We start from the raw sequence: 16,808 nt of genomic DNA, 5'->3' as shown, positions 1-16,808 counted from the left end.
GCATAAGCCACAAGATTACTAGTAACGCAAATCATTCAAGGCAGCCGGTCTGCAGACCGAGTTTAGTAACTTGGATCCTCGTAAATCAAAGCAGAAAAGATTACTAAACCAAGGCGCTCGCTGAAAGTAATTCGCTATGTATTTCTCCTGTACTGTTCTAATTCCCCATGGGCATGCTAAATCACGGTTTTGAAAACTAACCTCGTCGCTCTGGGTCAAAATTCTGACCATGGCGCTCACTGCAGTGTTGCCACTACCTCCCCCAACTCCAGCTGCGCTGTCTCCTGGAACAAGAGAAAATACGATTTAAATTAACATAATAATATTATTATCTACCTAATTAAACTTTTCACCATATAAGACCACCTTCCTTCCGTCACTCGTTCTGCTGGGGGCAAACATCAACAATTTAAACAGTGCTGTTAAATCTCGAATCTCCGTGGAGCAAAGTCATTCTTCAGGAGCTGACGGTCGGTAAGCTTGGCAATAAGTTCTTCCCGTCTTTTATGGAACCCGGAAGTTCACTTCCGGAATCACAGAAGCCAATCGCTGGGCTCTGTTCTCATCCACTTGAATCCTGTTCACATCGAAACATCCTATTGTTTTTGAAATCCAATTTAATATCAACCATCTACGCCTAGATCTCCCAAGTGGTATCTTCCTTTCGTGTTTTTCATGTTACATGCTGACGTGCTCGATATCCCAGGCATGTCACCCTCCTTGATCTGACCACGAGTTTTATGAATATGTGAATAAGTAGTTCAATAAAAACATCAGTTTTAAAATGTATCGCATTTCTTTCGAAAGCACGAAGCACCAAGACACGTAGCAAAAACAAAAACAAAATGGTTTCCATGCCACATTTGTTGCCGTTAGAGCGTCTCTGGCCACAGAACCGAACGTAATCAACCGTAAAGAGGAAACTTCGAACTTCTGTTACCGTAACACAATGATCTTGAACTTGCTGCGAAGTTTGGCGTAAACCGGCGACCGAGATAAGTGAATGAGTCACAGACCTTCCTGCGTCGTGTGCGATGCTTCTTTCGTTAGCAGCACTTCGGTCTTCAGTCACGCGCCTAACGACAAAAGGCTGTGCCTGGCTGGTGTCGTGTTATCTCATCCAAACTAATGTAAAACCTCGATAGATGAAAATATTAATCTTGTTTTTGTCTCTAACTTCGAATTGGATGGTGACTGTCTCCACATTGTCCTTTTGACTCACTAAAATTACCTGATCGCCAGCGAAAAATGCAGTTAAATTATATTTATTAATTGTTATTCCTTCACTTAGACTACTTGTCCAATGATTAATGGCTTCAGATGGAGACAAGGAACATCCTTGTTTCTTTTTTACCTTGATTTATTAGCTACATCTTCTTTGATGTAAGACTCTTGTTCCATTACCTGTAATTATTTTATTAAGACGTCAGGGACTCCTTTATTCCTCATGATATTCCATAATTTGTTTCCCAATATTCCCTATTTTGCGTAAGTTTTTCCATTACAAATGTGCAATCAGAACATGAGGGCCCCTTCGTAAATCCACATTGTTACTGCTCTAGTATCTGTTCTTAACAATATTCTTAACAATACGGAAACCCATCGCATGGTAATGGCTACTCTATTTTAACTATATAGTAGCCTACGCTAACTTATTGTAACGTTAGCTAACCTAACCTATTTTCAGTGATGTGTTCACTGATCGAAAAATTACAAATAGGATAATGCGATTTAACTTTGACGAGTACAAACCATTTCAACACATTAGAAAACTTCAAATTACTTTAGAGATAAACATAAATTCCTATGCTCCGTCCAAGGAGTTGTGTGAAAGCGGCGTATCAGCCACCACTGCCTTCAGTAAAATAAATACACCTTTCCATTCCTATTTAGCCTCGAGAGATGACGATCGCTTAACAGATGTGTGATGCGAAGTGCTAAACTCCGCTACTTGCTTTAAGGATGCGGAAGTGGCGAAGCAGCATCTGCTAATCTTTACAAAATCTCCCTTATTGCGGCATTGACCTCCTGTAAGTTACTGAGATGAAAATGACAGAAGTTGAGTATGGGTAAATTATTAATACCAGCGGTTACCAAAGCAAGATCTGCATTGTGCAGTTGTATAAAAATGGATTAACAGCTTATAAAGTAATCTAAAAGTGCTGAAAGTCATATCGATATATTCGGCGCCACCAGTTCCACATTATATAGTTCTCCTGAGAAAATACTAAAAATACGTCCTGACACTCGAATTTACTTATAAGGTCATAAACGGAGAAGGTCGTCACTAGTGTGTTGTGTGTGGTCATGTTCTCGCAAATACTTTCAATGATAGAAATTTGCTTATATACTTATTTCCATGGCTATCCAGGAAAAGATTTTTAAATATTCACCAAACACACGTACAACAGAATGGGGCCCAATCTTACTTCTCAACAACGATCAATGTTGCTATCTGCCGGAATTTAAAGAGGACTAACTTTTGAGAATTACATCTGCTATAAAGTGCATGTGTTATTTTGTAAATGTATATGATCAAAGCTTTGACCTTTATATGAACGAAAATCAGTATTCATTTTACATGGCGCCTTAGCTGTGTTACGTTCGTGAGGTAAGTTCTTGCAAACGAGAGTGGTGATAAAACAAACCATTATGTACATCAAAATAAAATATTTTTGTGTTAAATATGCATAAAATGTGAGTATTTCACAGTGTGGTTAAGGAATGTATGTTATTACTCTGACGTGGGGAAAATGCGAAAAGTCGGTTTATACTTCCTTGGTATTGAATGAGCCGTTCCTCAGAACTGTGACTTCTAGTCATGAAATATGATTATTTATCTGCAATGAGAAGAGTGAGATCGCAATTACTATTAGACGCATTTTCTTGCTGCAATGCTGTAACTGGCTTGAGATGAGTAACCTGGCGTTATTTACATATTATCATGATAGGTGCCCTGTTATGTTTGTATGGACTGTGAAAAGTAAATAAAATTATGATTAACTGAATAAATTATTTTTTGTGTGGCATCAAGTTAAACAATTCGTTTGGGATACCACAAAAGAGTGCCTATCTACATTCTTAGGAAACGTAGAAATAACCAGTCTTCAGGTGCGTTAGCTCCCTCTACGCATCCAATAACTGAATCACACCTGAACGGCAATTAATAACAATTTTTATGGATGTGATGCTAGAATCGATAATATTTTAATCGTAAATAAACTTGGCAGAGTTGTAATTTCCTTCAAGTTCCCTCAATTGATAGTGCCAAAAACACGTCTAGTTCATTTAATGACGTATGAGTACCACGCAACTGCGTATTACCTGCGCAAAGGCGTTGCTAACCTGAACTAAACCTTCTTAGCCTAAATGAAACTAACTTACCCCATTTACAACTGACGTTCTTCGCTTTGAATTTCGGAGCAGACAAATGACATTAAAGAGTTGAAGTGAATCGCGACCACTTGCCTGAGAGCATGTCCTCTGGCTGCAGCTTCACCTCCATCGCCTTCAGCTTGGTGTGCAGATCTCGCGTGTGGATGAACAAGAACAGCGTTGTCGATATCGCCATCAGTGCCACTAGTTCGCTCGTCCTACGAGCACAAATCAATTATTTATTTTCAGATCAATCGGTAATGAAAAATGCGAAATTTCAGCTGAAAAACCTGAAAAAAGAGACCACTCACAAGATCTAGGCGTAGATGGGAGGTACTAAAAATGGATCTTAGGGGGATAGAGCCGGAGGGTGTGGACTGGGGACGGTATCTTGTGAACACGGTGATGAACATTCGGGATAAATAAAAGACGAGAAGTTTCTGGTTTAGGTAAAGTACTGTCACCTTCCCTAGAAGGACTCTACCCGATGGAGTCGTATAGTTCGGTTAGCTTATTGCGCACATCGACGACAAGCAAGCATACAAATTAGTCCTTACGTCTGACCTCACGCACGACAAGTTGAAAATGAGTTAATTGTTGTTATGGACTCCCACCAATACGAGTACAACATATCGAGTTGCGTACACACATAACATGTACTCTTTGCGTTAATGCACGGCCCATTATAACATGTGCATTTGAGAGCTGGTACCTCAGAATGTAAAATGGGTCAAAATTCCAGAGCAGCATTGCAGATATTACGAGATACATCAGATTTGCTTGTCCGTTGTTACATATGTGATCGTCTTTTAACACGGAAATCAGTTATGGCCGACTGGATGTTGCAGTAAGGTAGAACCAGTTTCGTACCATCCAGTTTTTGTAACCTGTACTGAATCGCGTGACATACTTATGTGATGTTCTTGATACAATTCAATGATACATGAATTAACTAACTCTACGAACCACACTCCTTGGAGAGTTAGTGATTGGTAGTCAAGAAATTCGTCTTTGATGAAACCCGTAGGGTCATTATTCTGTACAAAGGAAAAAAGCCATTAGATCCTCCCTTTAGCAAATTAAATCAGTCAACACCCTCGCAACCTACTTTTTTTCAAATACTTCCCATTTACGCCCATCTCTTACAGGTTGTCTGTTCGCGTTTCCAACTAAATTGTTGTAGGCCTGTGCTCTCATCGCTCACATGCGTACTACACGACTTGTCAATCTCATCGTCTTTTTATCACCCAAATAAGAGTACAAGCTATGTATCTCCTCATAATAAAATGTTCTCCATTCTACTCTTGCTTCCTCATTCTCTAAACCTATGAACACAGTTCTTGAGAAGCTAACAGTCACTCAGCTAGTCAAGAAATTCCCCGCGTTGTATGGGACCTGAAGGTTCATTACCGTGTTTAAAAGAACCCGCCACCGACCTCTTTTTCATGAGGGACACGAATTCAGTCCACCACGTTTCCCCAACACCTACTGCGGTATAATACGACTACCCCGTGCAACATTTCGTAAAGTCTGTGACTCTTAGATTCAACTTGTCTACAACAACTCTTGATATGAAACTTTATTTTCCTTTTGGAATAGATATTAAAATATGAATCATAATTCTGAAACAGAAAACTATTTTCAGAGTTTATACTGCACTGTTGTTTTGTAGTAAATAGCTAGATATTTTGATGTACAGCTCAGACAAACTTCACTTCATAATTCTGCTTACAATAATTTTCTCAAGTTAAATTAGTGTTATTAATTTGTAAATATTAGTGTTATTGACATAGTTAAGTACGTTTATAACAGAGTTAAGATACGGAAAAGAGATTGATATTGAGTCGATCGTAAGAATTCGCCTGACAGTAAAATAAAAGGGGGAAAGAGAATTAATCCCTGCTCCCTAGCCAGCTGAATCCAGTCTATATCACCACACCCTCCCACCTACGCCTCATTATCTTCTGCCGACGGGACTAAACTTCCGGCTTTGTGACTCCTCCTCTCACCGAGGAATGTGACGTTCTGTGATATGAAAACCAGGGCAAAGGTTCGAGTGTGAGTCGACTGTGGTAGGGCAGCTAGCGAAAGTAACGCTCTTCGATTGGTATTCTCAAAGGCGAGGCAGGAAATCAACTCTATTTTACGGTACAGGAGCAGCCAACGAGAAAGCAAGATTGTTTATCTGTATTAGTGTTTCATTTTTCATTCTCAGCACTGAGCACCTGAATTAAACGCGCCGGAGGCCACTGAGACTTCATACGTTATAATTTCCCACAGTCATTAATAACATAACAAATTTTTCGGAGATGCTAATCACTTTCACGAGTTACACACCACTGTAATAAAAGAGGCTCTAGAAATTTAGCTACGTAAATTTGTTCTAACATCACTTTAAACTTTACAGGTATAAATGCATAATTGTGGTTGGAAAACCTCAAAGAAATTAAACGCTTTGGAGACTTGCTGGTAGCCGGAAGGATAATATTAAAATGGTTCTTACATAAACAGAATGCATAGATATGAAATGAATTCAGTTACAACGAGAAAGGGCCTAATGTCTGGCGTATGAGAACACGGTGATGGACGTTCGGGTTCGTTTATAAAAACGAGTAACGTCTTTATGTGTTGAATAACTGTACATATAAGCTGTTCGAAGAAAGCCCTATACAATAGAGTTAGCTAATTAGCATGACGTGTTTCCTTGAAAAACTGCTACAATCTCACGATGTTGTTGGGCGAACTTCCATTTTCTTTCGCACGGATGAATTTGTTCTGAAATTATAACGCTACCGTTAGGAAGGACTGAAGAGGCCGAACTGAAGCTTGTCTGCAAGAGGTCAGTGAGAGGAGTTCCGGGTGGGCGAAGTTCAAAAGACCGATCCCTTTTCAATTAAAGGACAAGTAATTCTACAAGAATTACGGATCTATTTCTCCCTTAAGGATTTTCATAGAACATGTACTATACCAATAATTGCCTTTCAACCTCTTGGCGAAAGGTGTGGGTGTGCCCCTCGAGAGTCGACTATCGATAAAGATATACTGTGTAGTTGTTTACCGTAAATAAGAGAGCGCTGCAGGTTGCATGCCTCATCGGGACTCAACATGATTCTGCAATTAGAAGCTGTGCCCTAGATTGGCTTGGTGAACGGACTTTTCATTGGTAAGGCCAGAAGTGACAGACTCATTTTTTTCTGTTTGCTTCCTCACACGATTTGTATGTTTCAGTGCACTTCATGGTTGCAATGTTGGCCCCCCTCGTTACGACTTGGTATTCACCGATGAAATGACATTCAGAACAACGGTGTTCCCTCCATTGCTGAATTTAGTGTCAGAAGGTGTTTGTTTTCCTCTGGAATCAGGTAATCGAAGCCAGAAGATGTCCTCTGACATCCTGCTAGTACCGAGGTCTGGAATTCGTTGGGCTTCACTTAGGCACAGAGATATTACTGTCTTTGCTTTTGCAACCGTTGTCAGCAGATCGCGGTCAACACGTGTGACGTTTTCTTCGTAATTGGATGGTCACACTTTTAAGCAAGTCTCAGATCGTGCCAAGGACTACATGATCTTTAACCTCCAGCCGAACATCGGCTATCATAGCTTTTCTAATTCAGTTCATGTGCATTCTGTAATCCTGCATTACAAAAAGGCCACAATTGCTTCCTTCTCAGTCCATAATTCGTTATCGTCAGATATTAAACAGAATAATCTGTTCAGTCATTAAACTTAGCTAGTCACCAGGGCGAAAATCCTGACTGCATATTAGTAACTCCAGGGATATGTCTGGACGTCTTCAAGCAGGCCACGACAACCTGCTTCCAAGTCCTTGGCATGCTGCTAGGGTTTCGAGATATTCGTTAATCTGACCCTTTCATCTGCTTTTAGCCAAGATCACAACTGGAGGCACGTGTTCGATTCTTGGACTTCATATAATACTCTCAACACGTTGTCTTGGAAGCAATTCGATCTTGTTTTTGCAATCGCCACCGAAACGTTAGTATACCAGTACACTAGATGGTATAATAACCAATCAGAACGCTATTTATACTTACATCGCCGTGATAATCTCAAATCCTACATCATATCCAGTAGCTTTATACAAATTGCGCTACATCCTTTTTGCACAAAGTCCTTCGATTCGGATCCAAATCATCGGCAACGTCTCGTGACTCTGAACATGGCCATCGCTAAAGATGCTCACGAATGGATAATAATCTTACGTAGCATTTGTCCATCACTAATCTACTTTCTCCAGCCGCTGTGCCCAGCTCCCCCTACAGAGAGAGAGAGGCCAATTTACTGAACTTGGTACGGTTCTGATCAAATCTGGTATGTGAATGTTGCGGTGTATCCTGATGGACAATACAGCAAGACCACTTTCTCCCTAGTAATCACCGCGTGTGCTTTTATTATGACATACAACATTAATCGATCCCGGACGTGTAAGACCACACGACAGCTAGGGTCGCGGGTTGTAATTCCGCAATACCCCCGGCGTTTATCAGCGTGTTCGACAACAAATTTTACGTGTCCAGGCATGTACTGAATCTCACCGAGGACATCTGCAGAGCCACTTGTAAATGCATCGGAGAACTGGCAGCTTTTACAGTCCTTTCAGAGCTGTACTGCTCTGCTGTGCAAAACCAAACCCCGAGGTTTCTAAAGACCTTAAAGTCCGCACCGTATACACACACAGACAACATAGTTTGGCCGAAAACTTTAAGAAAAGATACCATTTTACCCTCAGGCATATAAGGAGATTAATAACTTATTTACTTATTTGTTATTTATTTAACGTTGCTCTGAGTAGCTCAGATTATATACCGTCGAATAGATACTGTAAAATAATTAGTGAATAATTAATTGGAATGGATGTGGAAGTGGTCGTGGCCTAATTTAAGGCACTATCCTGGTATTTACCTGGATGCATCCAGGAAAGAACACGAAGAACCACAGCGAGGATGGGTAGTCTCCGGATCGAGATTTAAACGCGGGACCAGAATACAAAGCAGAAGTACTAACCACTCAACAATGACGTTCGATGAGGTTAATAACAGAAACAATATTTGTAACATATGAAGGGTTCTCTGTTGATTGCCTTTGTCAACAGATGATGTGCTATTTCTACTTTTTATTAGTCCAGTTAGCTATATATCTGTATATGCAATGACGGTTCAGAATGAGAAAGAACGCATTTGGAAGTAGTTTGTAAGTATGTCATCTTTGAATTGCACGGTATTTCCACCGTATGACTCGGGGCTCAAGGTCCCTCGGTTTGTAAGCGGGCAACGCCATATCCGGAGACAGAGGAAGACCCGGACGTGACGAGAATAGACCTCAGGACTCCGACCACTTGACTCCTAGTGAAGAGCTAACCAGTACCTACTGGATAGGAAGTTTCGTGGGCCCCAGGGAGAAATCCCGAAGCGTCAATCCAGATTTGAATCCTGCGTGTCCAGGTTTTACTGACTTCGCTGTCAGTAGGTCTACTCACGTCTAATGAGACTATCAGTCTGTGTTGTCGTATATTTTGGTGTTATTTACATTTTATCGTTAGCGAGGAACACCCTACGATGTGTCGCGCCTTTCAATGCATTGTTACAACAGTGACCTTGTATTACACTGTTACAGTTAGTTGCACTGGTATCATCGCCCATGATATGGCGTAAGCAACACCTTAACAATTACAGTGTAACCCAAAGAATACACATTTTCAATCGCCTTTCTTTCTTTCACCCTTCTTGTATTAAGTTTTTATTTTTCTTTTCACTCATCTTGCCCTCCTTTTGAAATGTTTATTTCATAACAGTTGATTTTAGCCTTAAATTTGAGATTAATAATTAGTGGCTAGCTCGAGGCCGATATTGGGAAGACTGATTGACGTTTCAGATACAATACATATGCAAAATGCAGTGTCAGATGGTATGAGAAGTCAATCACAAATCATAAGACGGTAAGAATTTGTAACGATGAGAAAGCTGAAGTCTACTTCCAAGCAGATAATGTACCTTGTATTCTCCCGAATAAACTCCGTAAAACCACGAAAAACCTGTCATGAAATCCAGTTACACGGTAGAGATTCGAAAAGGAATCTTCGTGATCTGTTATTTCCTGACGTCCGTCAGTGCCGGACTGGTTACTGTTGACATAGAAGCTACGTGCTCCTATTAAAATTACTGTTTTATATGACAGTTGTTATGCTTTGACACTGCTTTATGTCCCTTCATCTATCTCCATTATTCGAAATAATAAGTCACGAAATTACAGTGTTTCCTGGGTCTAGACAAGAAAATTGGTTTTATAAATCATAGACCATATCGTGGGAGGCGCTGGAGTCACAGTGGATGTAACACCGCGTTCTCTGTGTGAACTGGGCTTTAGCGAGGTGTTACCCTGCCCGCGTGGAAATAACTGCGTTCTGCCAGACTGAAGACTGCACGGATGAGTTCCCGGAACATCATTTACAGACGAGCAGAACTATTTCTGCTTGTATTCTTTCTTTTCGTCATACTAATGCTGTTATTACTGTTAGGAATTGGGGTTAGCTCAGGCTGAGTAGTGACAGGTTGGACGACCACGCGTCGATTCCCGACAGGCACAAGGACGCTTTTCTTCACAGCCACTTCGTGCAATGAAAGTTGCATCTACAAGATATATTTTTAATGGCATTAAAAAGGCAGTTTATCAATCTAAAATATTTTGATAATTCTGTTTACTTTCTTTGGTCTTGTTTTTGACGCAGATAAAAGAGTTGGTGCATTATTGTTGTTATTATTATTATTATCATTAACATAATTATAAATACATAATGTATGTTGGTCAATTAATTCCCGTAATAACAAACTCTCACTGTTGGACCATATCTTGGGTCAACTGCCTTCACTCTACATCTTAAAATAATTAATTCTTCACGGTTTATTTTATTATTATCGTCCATCTACTTCTATATCTCCAAAATGGTTTCTTCTCAAGATCTCTTCTAAAAAAAAGTCAGTTCTCTAGAGCCGTACAATTGCATAACTACACTCCATAATCGAAACAATTCAAGATTACCACGAGTCTCTTTTCATAGAATAGATAGCAATATAGACAATGACGACTTTTGTCGAGAAAGTTTCTGTTGTCGCGGAAGAGAAAGTGATTAGTGTTTAATAATTCCGTGAATTTGAAACAGAGTCGAAGCACTTTGTGTGTCGTAAAGTAACATACCTGTAAGCAAATAACTGTCGCCTTAAGAAATGACACCTCATGGCTCAGTGAATTACACATCGAATGCTCTCGATATTTCCATTCTGAAACCTAACCTAACAACTTTCCGTGATACAGCGAAAGAGTTTCTTCTATCATATTTCAATTTTCATGGCCGTCATGTCGGTATTAATAATGACACGGTATTTACGAATTTGAATGAAGTTTGTTCTACATTCGCGACGTCTGTGCTAGTTTTGGAAAAGCAGCTAGATGTTAATAATGGGGTCTTGACTGCCATAATACCACTTAACATTGCTGTCGAGTGGTTGGCATGTCTGAAGGTTCCGGGTTCAAATTTTGGCCTAGAGACTGGCTACCATAACGAAGGCATTTCGAGGTTTTCATTTGGTCCCTGCAGGCAAATACCGGGTAGTAGTGCCACCCATTCATGAAGTGACGACCGCTTTCCTTCAACGTTCTTTCTAGTTCATTAATCGTTAATTGTAATATCATTCGACGCTTCATAGTCCGGGGGATTAAATGGTATATGGTACAGCAATTCTTTGCAAAGTGTAAAATAGCAACATGGGGGCTGCATGAAACAATTTTACTCGACAAGTACGCAATCCCATGACCACCGGCGAACGTATCCACTACGCTACCACGGAGCTAACTTACGACAATGCATACTGCGTTCTAGAGCTTTTTGGCCGCTGAACATTGTGAATTGGAACCTCGGAGCGAGTCACTTACCAGAAGTTTGCTGGAAGGGATGGCAGCAGGCAGCGTACAGTAAACTCCAAATAAAATATCACCACGGTATGTAACACAGAAAAGTCGATTTCACAACACTACACATCACTAGAAAATCAACACTGCAGAGTATTAGATAATTTTATCTTCTTCACAACTCTTAGGTCCTCTTTCAATTCTTCCACTCCTCACAGACCATCGCTTTCTGACATATCACTCTATTCATCACTACCGCTGCTGCTATTCACTCCATTATCTTCAATAATAATACGTTTAATAGCATCTTAGATTATGCCTTCTTGCTCGTAATAAATTTGTTCTGGTTTTTGCACATGTTGACATAAACTATCCCATTCCTCTTGCCCAATTTCTTCGAATCTCTGGCGACACAGATACTCGACGTCCTCAATTTTAAATGTTGTGTTCTTGCTTGCAACCCATTGTTTTACATCTACCCAAATAAGTTCAATGGGGTTTAAATCTGGATAGTACGGCGGAAGTCTTAGCACAGTACGTTCTTTGTCTACTAGAATCTGATCATTCACATAATATTTGTGCTTTGACTTATTTAATATGATTAAATCGTACAGTTGAGCTTTCAACACGTTGTCACTAAATGGAATGTTTCTTTCCAATAGACAGACTTTCATTTCGTCCTTCTTTGGTTAAGACGTCGGTGGTTTGTCTGAGTGTTGTGATACGAGGCGTTATCAATGACCAGAAAGGAGTTTGCAACAAACAGGTGGCATGTTGTTAACACAGCACAATCCCAAGACAACAATTATCAGGCTTCCACACTGCTGCACTGACACAGACTGTACTGACCGACGAAAACTCCTTCCTTCCTTCATTGAGTGGTCCACATACTGGGCACTCCCTACAAGGTCAGCGGCCATAATCGGTGGATCCAGTTCTACGTCGTTATTAATTTACAGTACTTAAAGACGATATTAAAACATTACTTGTAAAGTTAGAAATCAAAGTTAGCGTAATCTTGTATAAAAACTCTTTTAAAAATTAAGAAATGAAGAGGCATTTCAACATATACGTATCTTATTCTACGCATTATATTTATTTATTAGTCTCTAATATGTACAGAAACAAAGTCAAAGCGATTCCAATCTCTCAAAAATGTTTCCGTTAAATAAATCAGTAGAGAATAAAACCATTTTAAACATATATTCGTACATTTTAGTGATAACAGTAAAGATAATAAAAAAAAGTAAGTGAACTTGTCTGCAATTCGCCCCGGTTTCTTTTTCTAAAAAAATAAGTTCATGAATAAATATTATGTTGGAAACATACGCTTATGTTTTTATATCGCCTGTAATATATAACTATGCTTATATGGACGACACACACATGGTAAAGCTTGCGTCGTATATGTATGTTATGGTATATTTTTATGTCGGCTAGGAACATACAGATCACCAAGAACGTATATAGAAACAATGTATTCTTGCACAGACTGCACCGTCCCAGCCTTGTTGTCTGCGTCAACAATAGCATTTTGTCTTATATGCAGTTTAATATCAGTCAGCAGTAGATTTGTATTTACAATAGACACACGCCAAAATCAATAAGGGTCACTAAACTGTGAAGGACGCGTTTGCAGAATACGAGTATTATAAACTGAGAGACATTTCTCCACTTGTACTTCAGATATGGCCTATATGTACTGTTTGTTAATCAGCAGATAAATTTGACTATGCACCACATAAGTAAGTTTGCGAAACAATGAAATGACGCTAATTATAGGCCATTTAGTACTGCTGACTTCCCGCGAAATAAGCTGTCTGCAGAGGTAACTAGTCGGCATTCCAGTACACTTCGAGGTGAGTATGTGAAAATTCAAATGAAAATACTACGATATGATATAGAAATTAGAAAGAAAAAAGTTGCAACAAGTTGAAACATGAAATATTTACGAACAAAGTTAAACCAACAAGGACTTGAAAAGAATATCAAACGGTAGGTGTTATTGACATAAGGGACATGTCTATGCAATTTCCCAAGTCAGAAACGAAGTAGACATGCCAGAGAAACGGCCAATTTACATTTCTGTGTCAGTTCTGTATATCCATAATTGAGAATCTAAGCCAAATTTATTCCTAAAAAATATATATCTAAGAATGATTACAAGATTAGAACTCATATATTAAGGAAACAAACATTCAGAATTCTTTCCGATGCGACAACTTAAAAAGTTACTAGGCCTAAAGAAGGTCCACAGTCCAAATAGTTCGGCGTATACAGGACCTACATGAAGAGAAATTAAAGATACCCTAAGAAAGCATGTGAGATACGAAAAACCTGCAGAGCGAACCAGAGACCTTCTGGAGGAGAATGTTCAGAACATAATCTAACACTCTGGTATCAGAACCCCAAAGTTACAAACACGATACCATCAAAATTCCGTCACTGTACACTTTTCACAGCCAGTTCATCCACCTCCCATCCTGAGAATGTATTATTTTTAAGGTCCATCTTAATGTTGTTCAACCATCTCATTTTCGGTCTTTCAAGTAACCATGTTCCAAGAGATGATATTTGACATTTTCATCGCGGTGAGGGAGACGATGCTGTTCTTTTGGGTTGTGATACTGTGTAGACTCGTAGGTAGATACCGACATTTCAAGGAAACAATGAAATCCTGAAGATGGAAACAGTGTGCTTTTTTCCGAATTGTTACTATCTTTGTACAAGTCCACACAGTGTTACTGCTCATAATGCCAACATCGACACTTATAATCTTCCCTCAACGTATGAGCCCACGTTTCACACCCATTAAACGTATGTGACAAAATTGTCTACCCTGAGTTTCATTGTACTGGAAATTAGACGAGATCGTAACAGTTGCCGAACTGAATAATAACAAGCGCCTTCAGATGTTATTGTTATTTAATCGTAAAGTCCTTATGAGTAAACAAACAGAATGGAGTTAACCTACATCGAAGTCCGAGCTGTTCTTTCGGACGTCTGCAGGCCTGCGCCTTTAAGCACCAGAGGATCGATCGAGGAGGAACGCCTTTTCCATGCAATCTAAAACTACGTCGCCGTGAAATGGCGTAGCTATTGTAAGGCAGTTCACACAGGAAGTGTTATTGTATGCTTCATTTTAAAGTGAACGGCAGACAATCGTCATACATTAGTGGATGATCTCAAATGTGTATGAAATTAGAAAGGTTCAGTTTGTAAGTGGAACAAAAATATGCAGTATAATGGAGAGGAACTACTACGGACCTTCTTACTGAGGAAGCCAGCCATCATGTTGGTACAATGGTGGCACCAGTCCTTAACAATGAGCTACTTTCCTTATTTTGGCGTCACTATGCCTGCATGATTGATTGTTAGGTTCGTTAATGAGACCATCATAACTACAGAGAATATATAGCGCCAGAAGATATGGAAAGACAATGATAAAATTCACGAAGCCATTTTATTACTATTTCAACTAATAGGATGTATAGTGTCCGATTAAATATGAATATGGTAGCGAATGTTGACTAGGTTATTTATTACGCTCCTTCAAGTACATAATGTTACGGGAAGATGATCATGAATGGTGAGCAGGTAAATGTGTCAATGCTGTACATATGAAAAATGTCACACTTCTAAACGGAGAAAATATTTCCACTCTTGTGTGCGAGGCAAGATCGCGTTAACGTTGGTCACCTGGGTTGTAGGTGGGTACTAACGTTTCTTATAAAAGTACTGCCTCATTCTTCAGGGCTGAAGGTGAAGGCAGTATTTTCCTACGAAACGTTGATGTTTACCTACAGGTTCACATGGTGTAACAACCCACTACAACTTCGATACCTTCACCTCTGCGAGAACTTGAAATCTCGCAAGATCGTTTCAGTGCGTTTGAATGTTTTGTTTTCGAAGTTTCTGATCTGATTTTCATTACATTCGGCAATGAAGATGTACAACTTGGCAGGAGAATGCTATTTTGGTTATTATCGGTCAAATACAACCACTGATTTTATGATTTCTCATCGATTTTATTACGGACATAACAGTAACATAATGTACATCTCATTAAGACATAACATTTATATTCGAAACATTATTTCTTACTGTAAATATTTTATTACATGCAAGAAAAAATTATTCACGACTCTGTGCAGATGCATCTGTAGTGTCATGTTTGAAAGAACAAATATATATCTGTAATGAAGGGGCATTAAAAACAGTAGCATATGCAAATTCTCAAAGGACGAACCTGAATAATATGTGTAGACATACTCCTGACTCTCGCCGGACATTTTAAAAGCAGGAACACGAGAGCCGAGATGCTAACGCGGTAGTACGGCTGGCTGATTTCATACGGGTACCTCCGTTACCTGTCGCTTCCTCGGAAAGTCTGAATTAACCTGGTTTCGTTTCTGCAAGTCGTAATCAGCAGCCAGAGCAAATGAAGACACATCGTCCTACAAACACGTATCCTCTCGCTACAACCCGCATTCTCCAGCCCGCTGAGGTCACCTGGGGTCACGAAGGGTCCATGTTTCTTGACCTGCCGACACCGAAATGAAATGACCATCACTGTTGGAACTGGACAAACGGACTGCCTCGCAACGGGTGTTGGTACATACCGATAATGTTAATTTATAAACGGGAACAATACTGCAGAAATTATTAACAAATGCATGGGCCATAGGTTCTCGATGTGTCTTCCACGGGTGTTGCGACACACGTCCTGTCTGAATGTAATCGAGTCACATACTCTATACGTAGCGCATCTTCATCGACACTCATTGCCCCATCACGGATTCTGCCTCGCCACTGTCACCCTGGTCACCCACGGTGTCACACCACGTCAAGGACAGAGTTCATGTTACGTCCTCCTTTGTCACAATCCTTATGGGGACTATTTTGTATATCTGTATGACTTATTGCACAATGTTTTATTTTGAGGGAAAAAATTACATACATTCGAAAACAAAGTGCTCAATGATATATCTGGAATTAAAACGGATTGAACAGACGTGAAACCAAGGAGGAACTTCGTGATTTATACAGGCCACCTGATAAGCTTATTATTAAATTATTGATAAATGCGGAAGATTATGATGTAGCTGTGTTGTGGGGTGTAAAGAGTGTACGAGGTGCGATCGGAAAGTTTCAAGACTGTGTCAATAGAGGGCGAACCGGATTTAGTACGAGCTTCTGCCGCTAGGGGGTGCGGCCTACATTCATAGTGAATCAGTGTGCCAGCCGGCATCATCGAATTAGCATTTGTTTCTTAGTTACGGGCGTTTTGGTAGTGCATTACACCGACCCTCCTGCGATTTCGGAATGGCGTGTGCATCAAATTTTGCCAAAGACTCGCCAAAACGGCTACGGAAACCTATGAAATGCTAAAGCAAGCATTTGGGGAGTCCGCAATGGGTCGTGCACAAACTTTTGTGTGGCATTCACGTTTTAAAAATGGCCGAACCTCTGTCGATGATGACGAGCGTTCTGGACGACCATCTTCGAGCACA

General features: G+C 39.9%; 1 protein-coding gene across 7 annotated transcripts in view; it reads right to left on the bottom strand.

Annotated features, from left to right (window-relative positions):
* Positions 1 to 16,808, bottom strand: part of pip (heparan sulfate 2-O-sulfotransferase pipe) — a 39,343-nt gene that overhangs the window by 11,258 nt on the left and 11,277 nt on the right. For 3 of the 7 annotated variants that reach the window (XM_087357125.1, XM_087357123.1, XM_087357124.1), the window contains 3 exons: positions 15,545 to 15,838; positions 3,469 to 3,593; positions 202 to 284 (listed from right to left, as the gene is read on the bottom strand). In XM_087357125.1, the coding sequence (XP_087213251.1) occupies positions 202 to 284; positions 3,469 to 3,571 (186 nt within the window). In that variant the 5' untranslated portion in view covers positions 3,572 to 3,593; positions 15,545 to 15,838. Of the gene's footprint in view, positions 1 to 201; positions 285 to 3,468; positions 3,594 to 11,319; positions 11,449 to 15,544; positions 15,839 to 16,808 lie in introns of those variants that run through there. The other 4 variants (XM_022064378.2, XM_022064379.2, XM_022064380.2 and 1 more) reach the window with 2 other exon arrangements.

The sequence above is a fragment of the Zootermopsis nevadensis genome, unplaced genomic scaffold (assembly GCF_977971745.1).
Source record: "Zootermopsis nevadensis isolate Lab colony 2312 unplaced genomic scaffold, Znev_1.0 Znev_ptg000028l, whole genome shotgun sequence".
Lineage (NCBI taxonomy): Eukaryota > Metazoa > Arthropoda > Insecta > Blattodea > Termopsidae > Zootermopsis > Zootermopsis nevadensis.
Note: the sequence above shows the minus strand (reverse complement) of the source record. Positions and strands in the feature narration are given on the sequence as shown.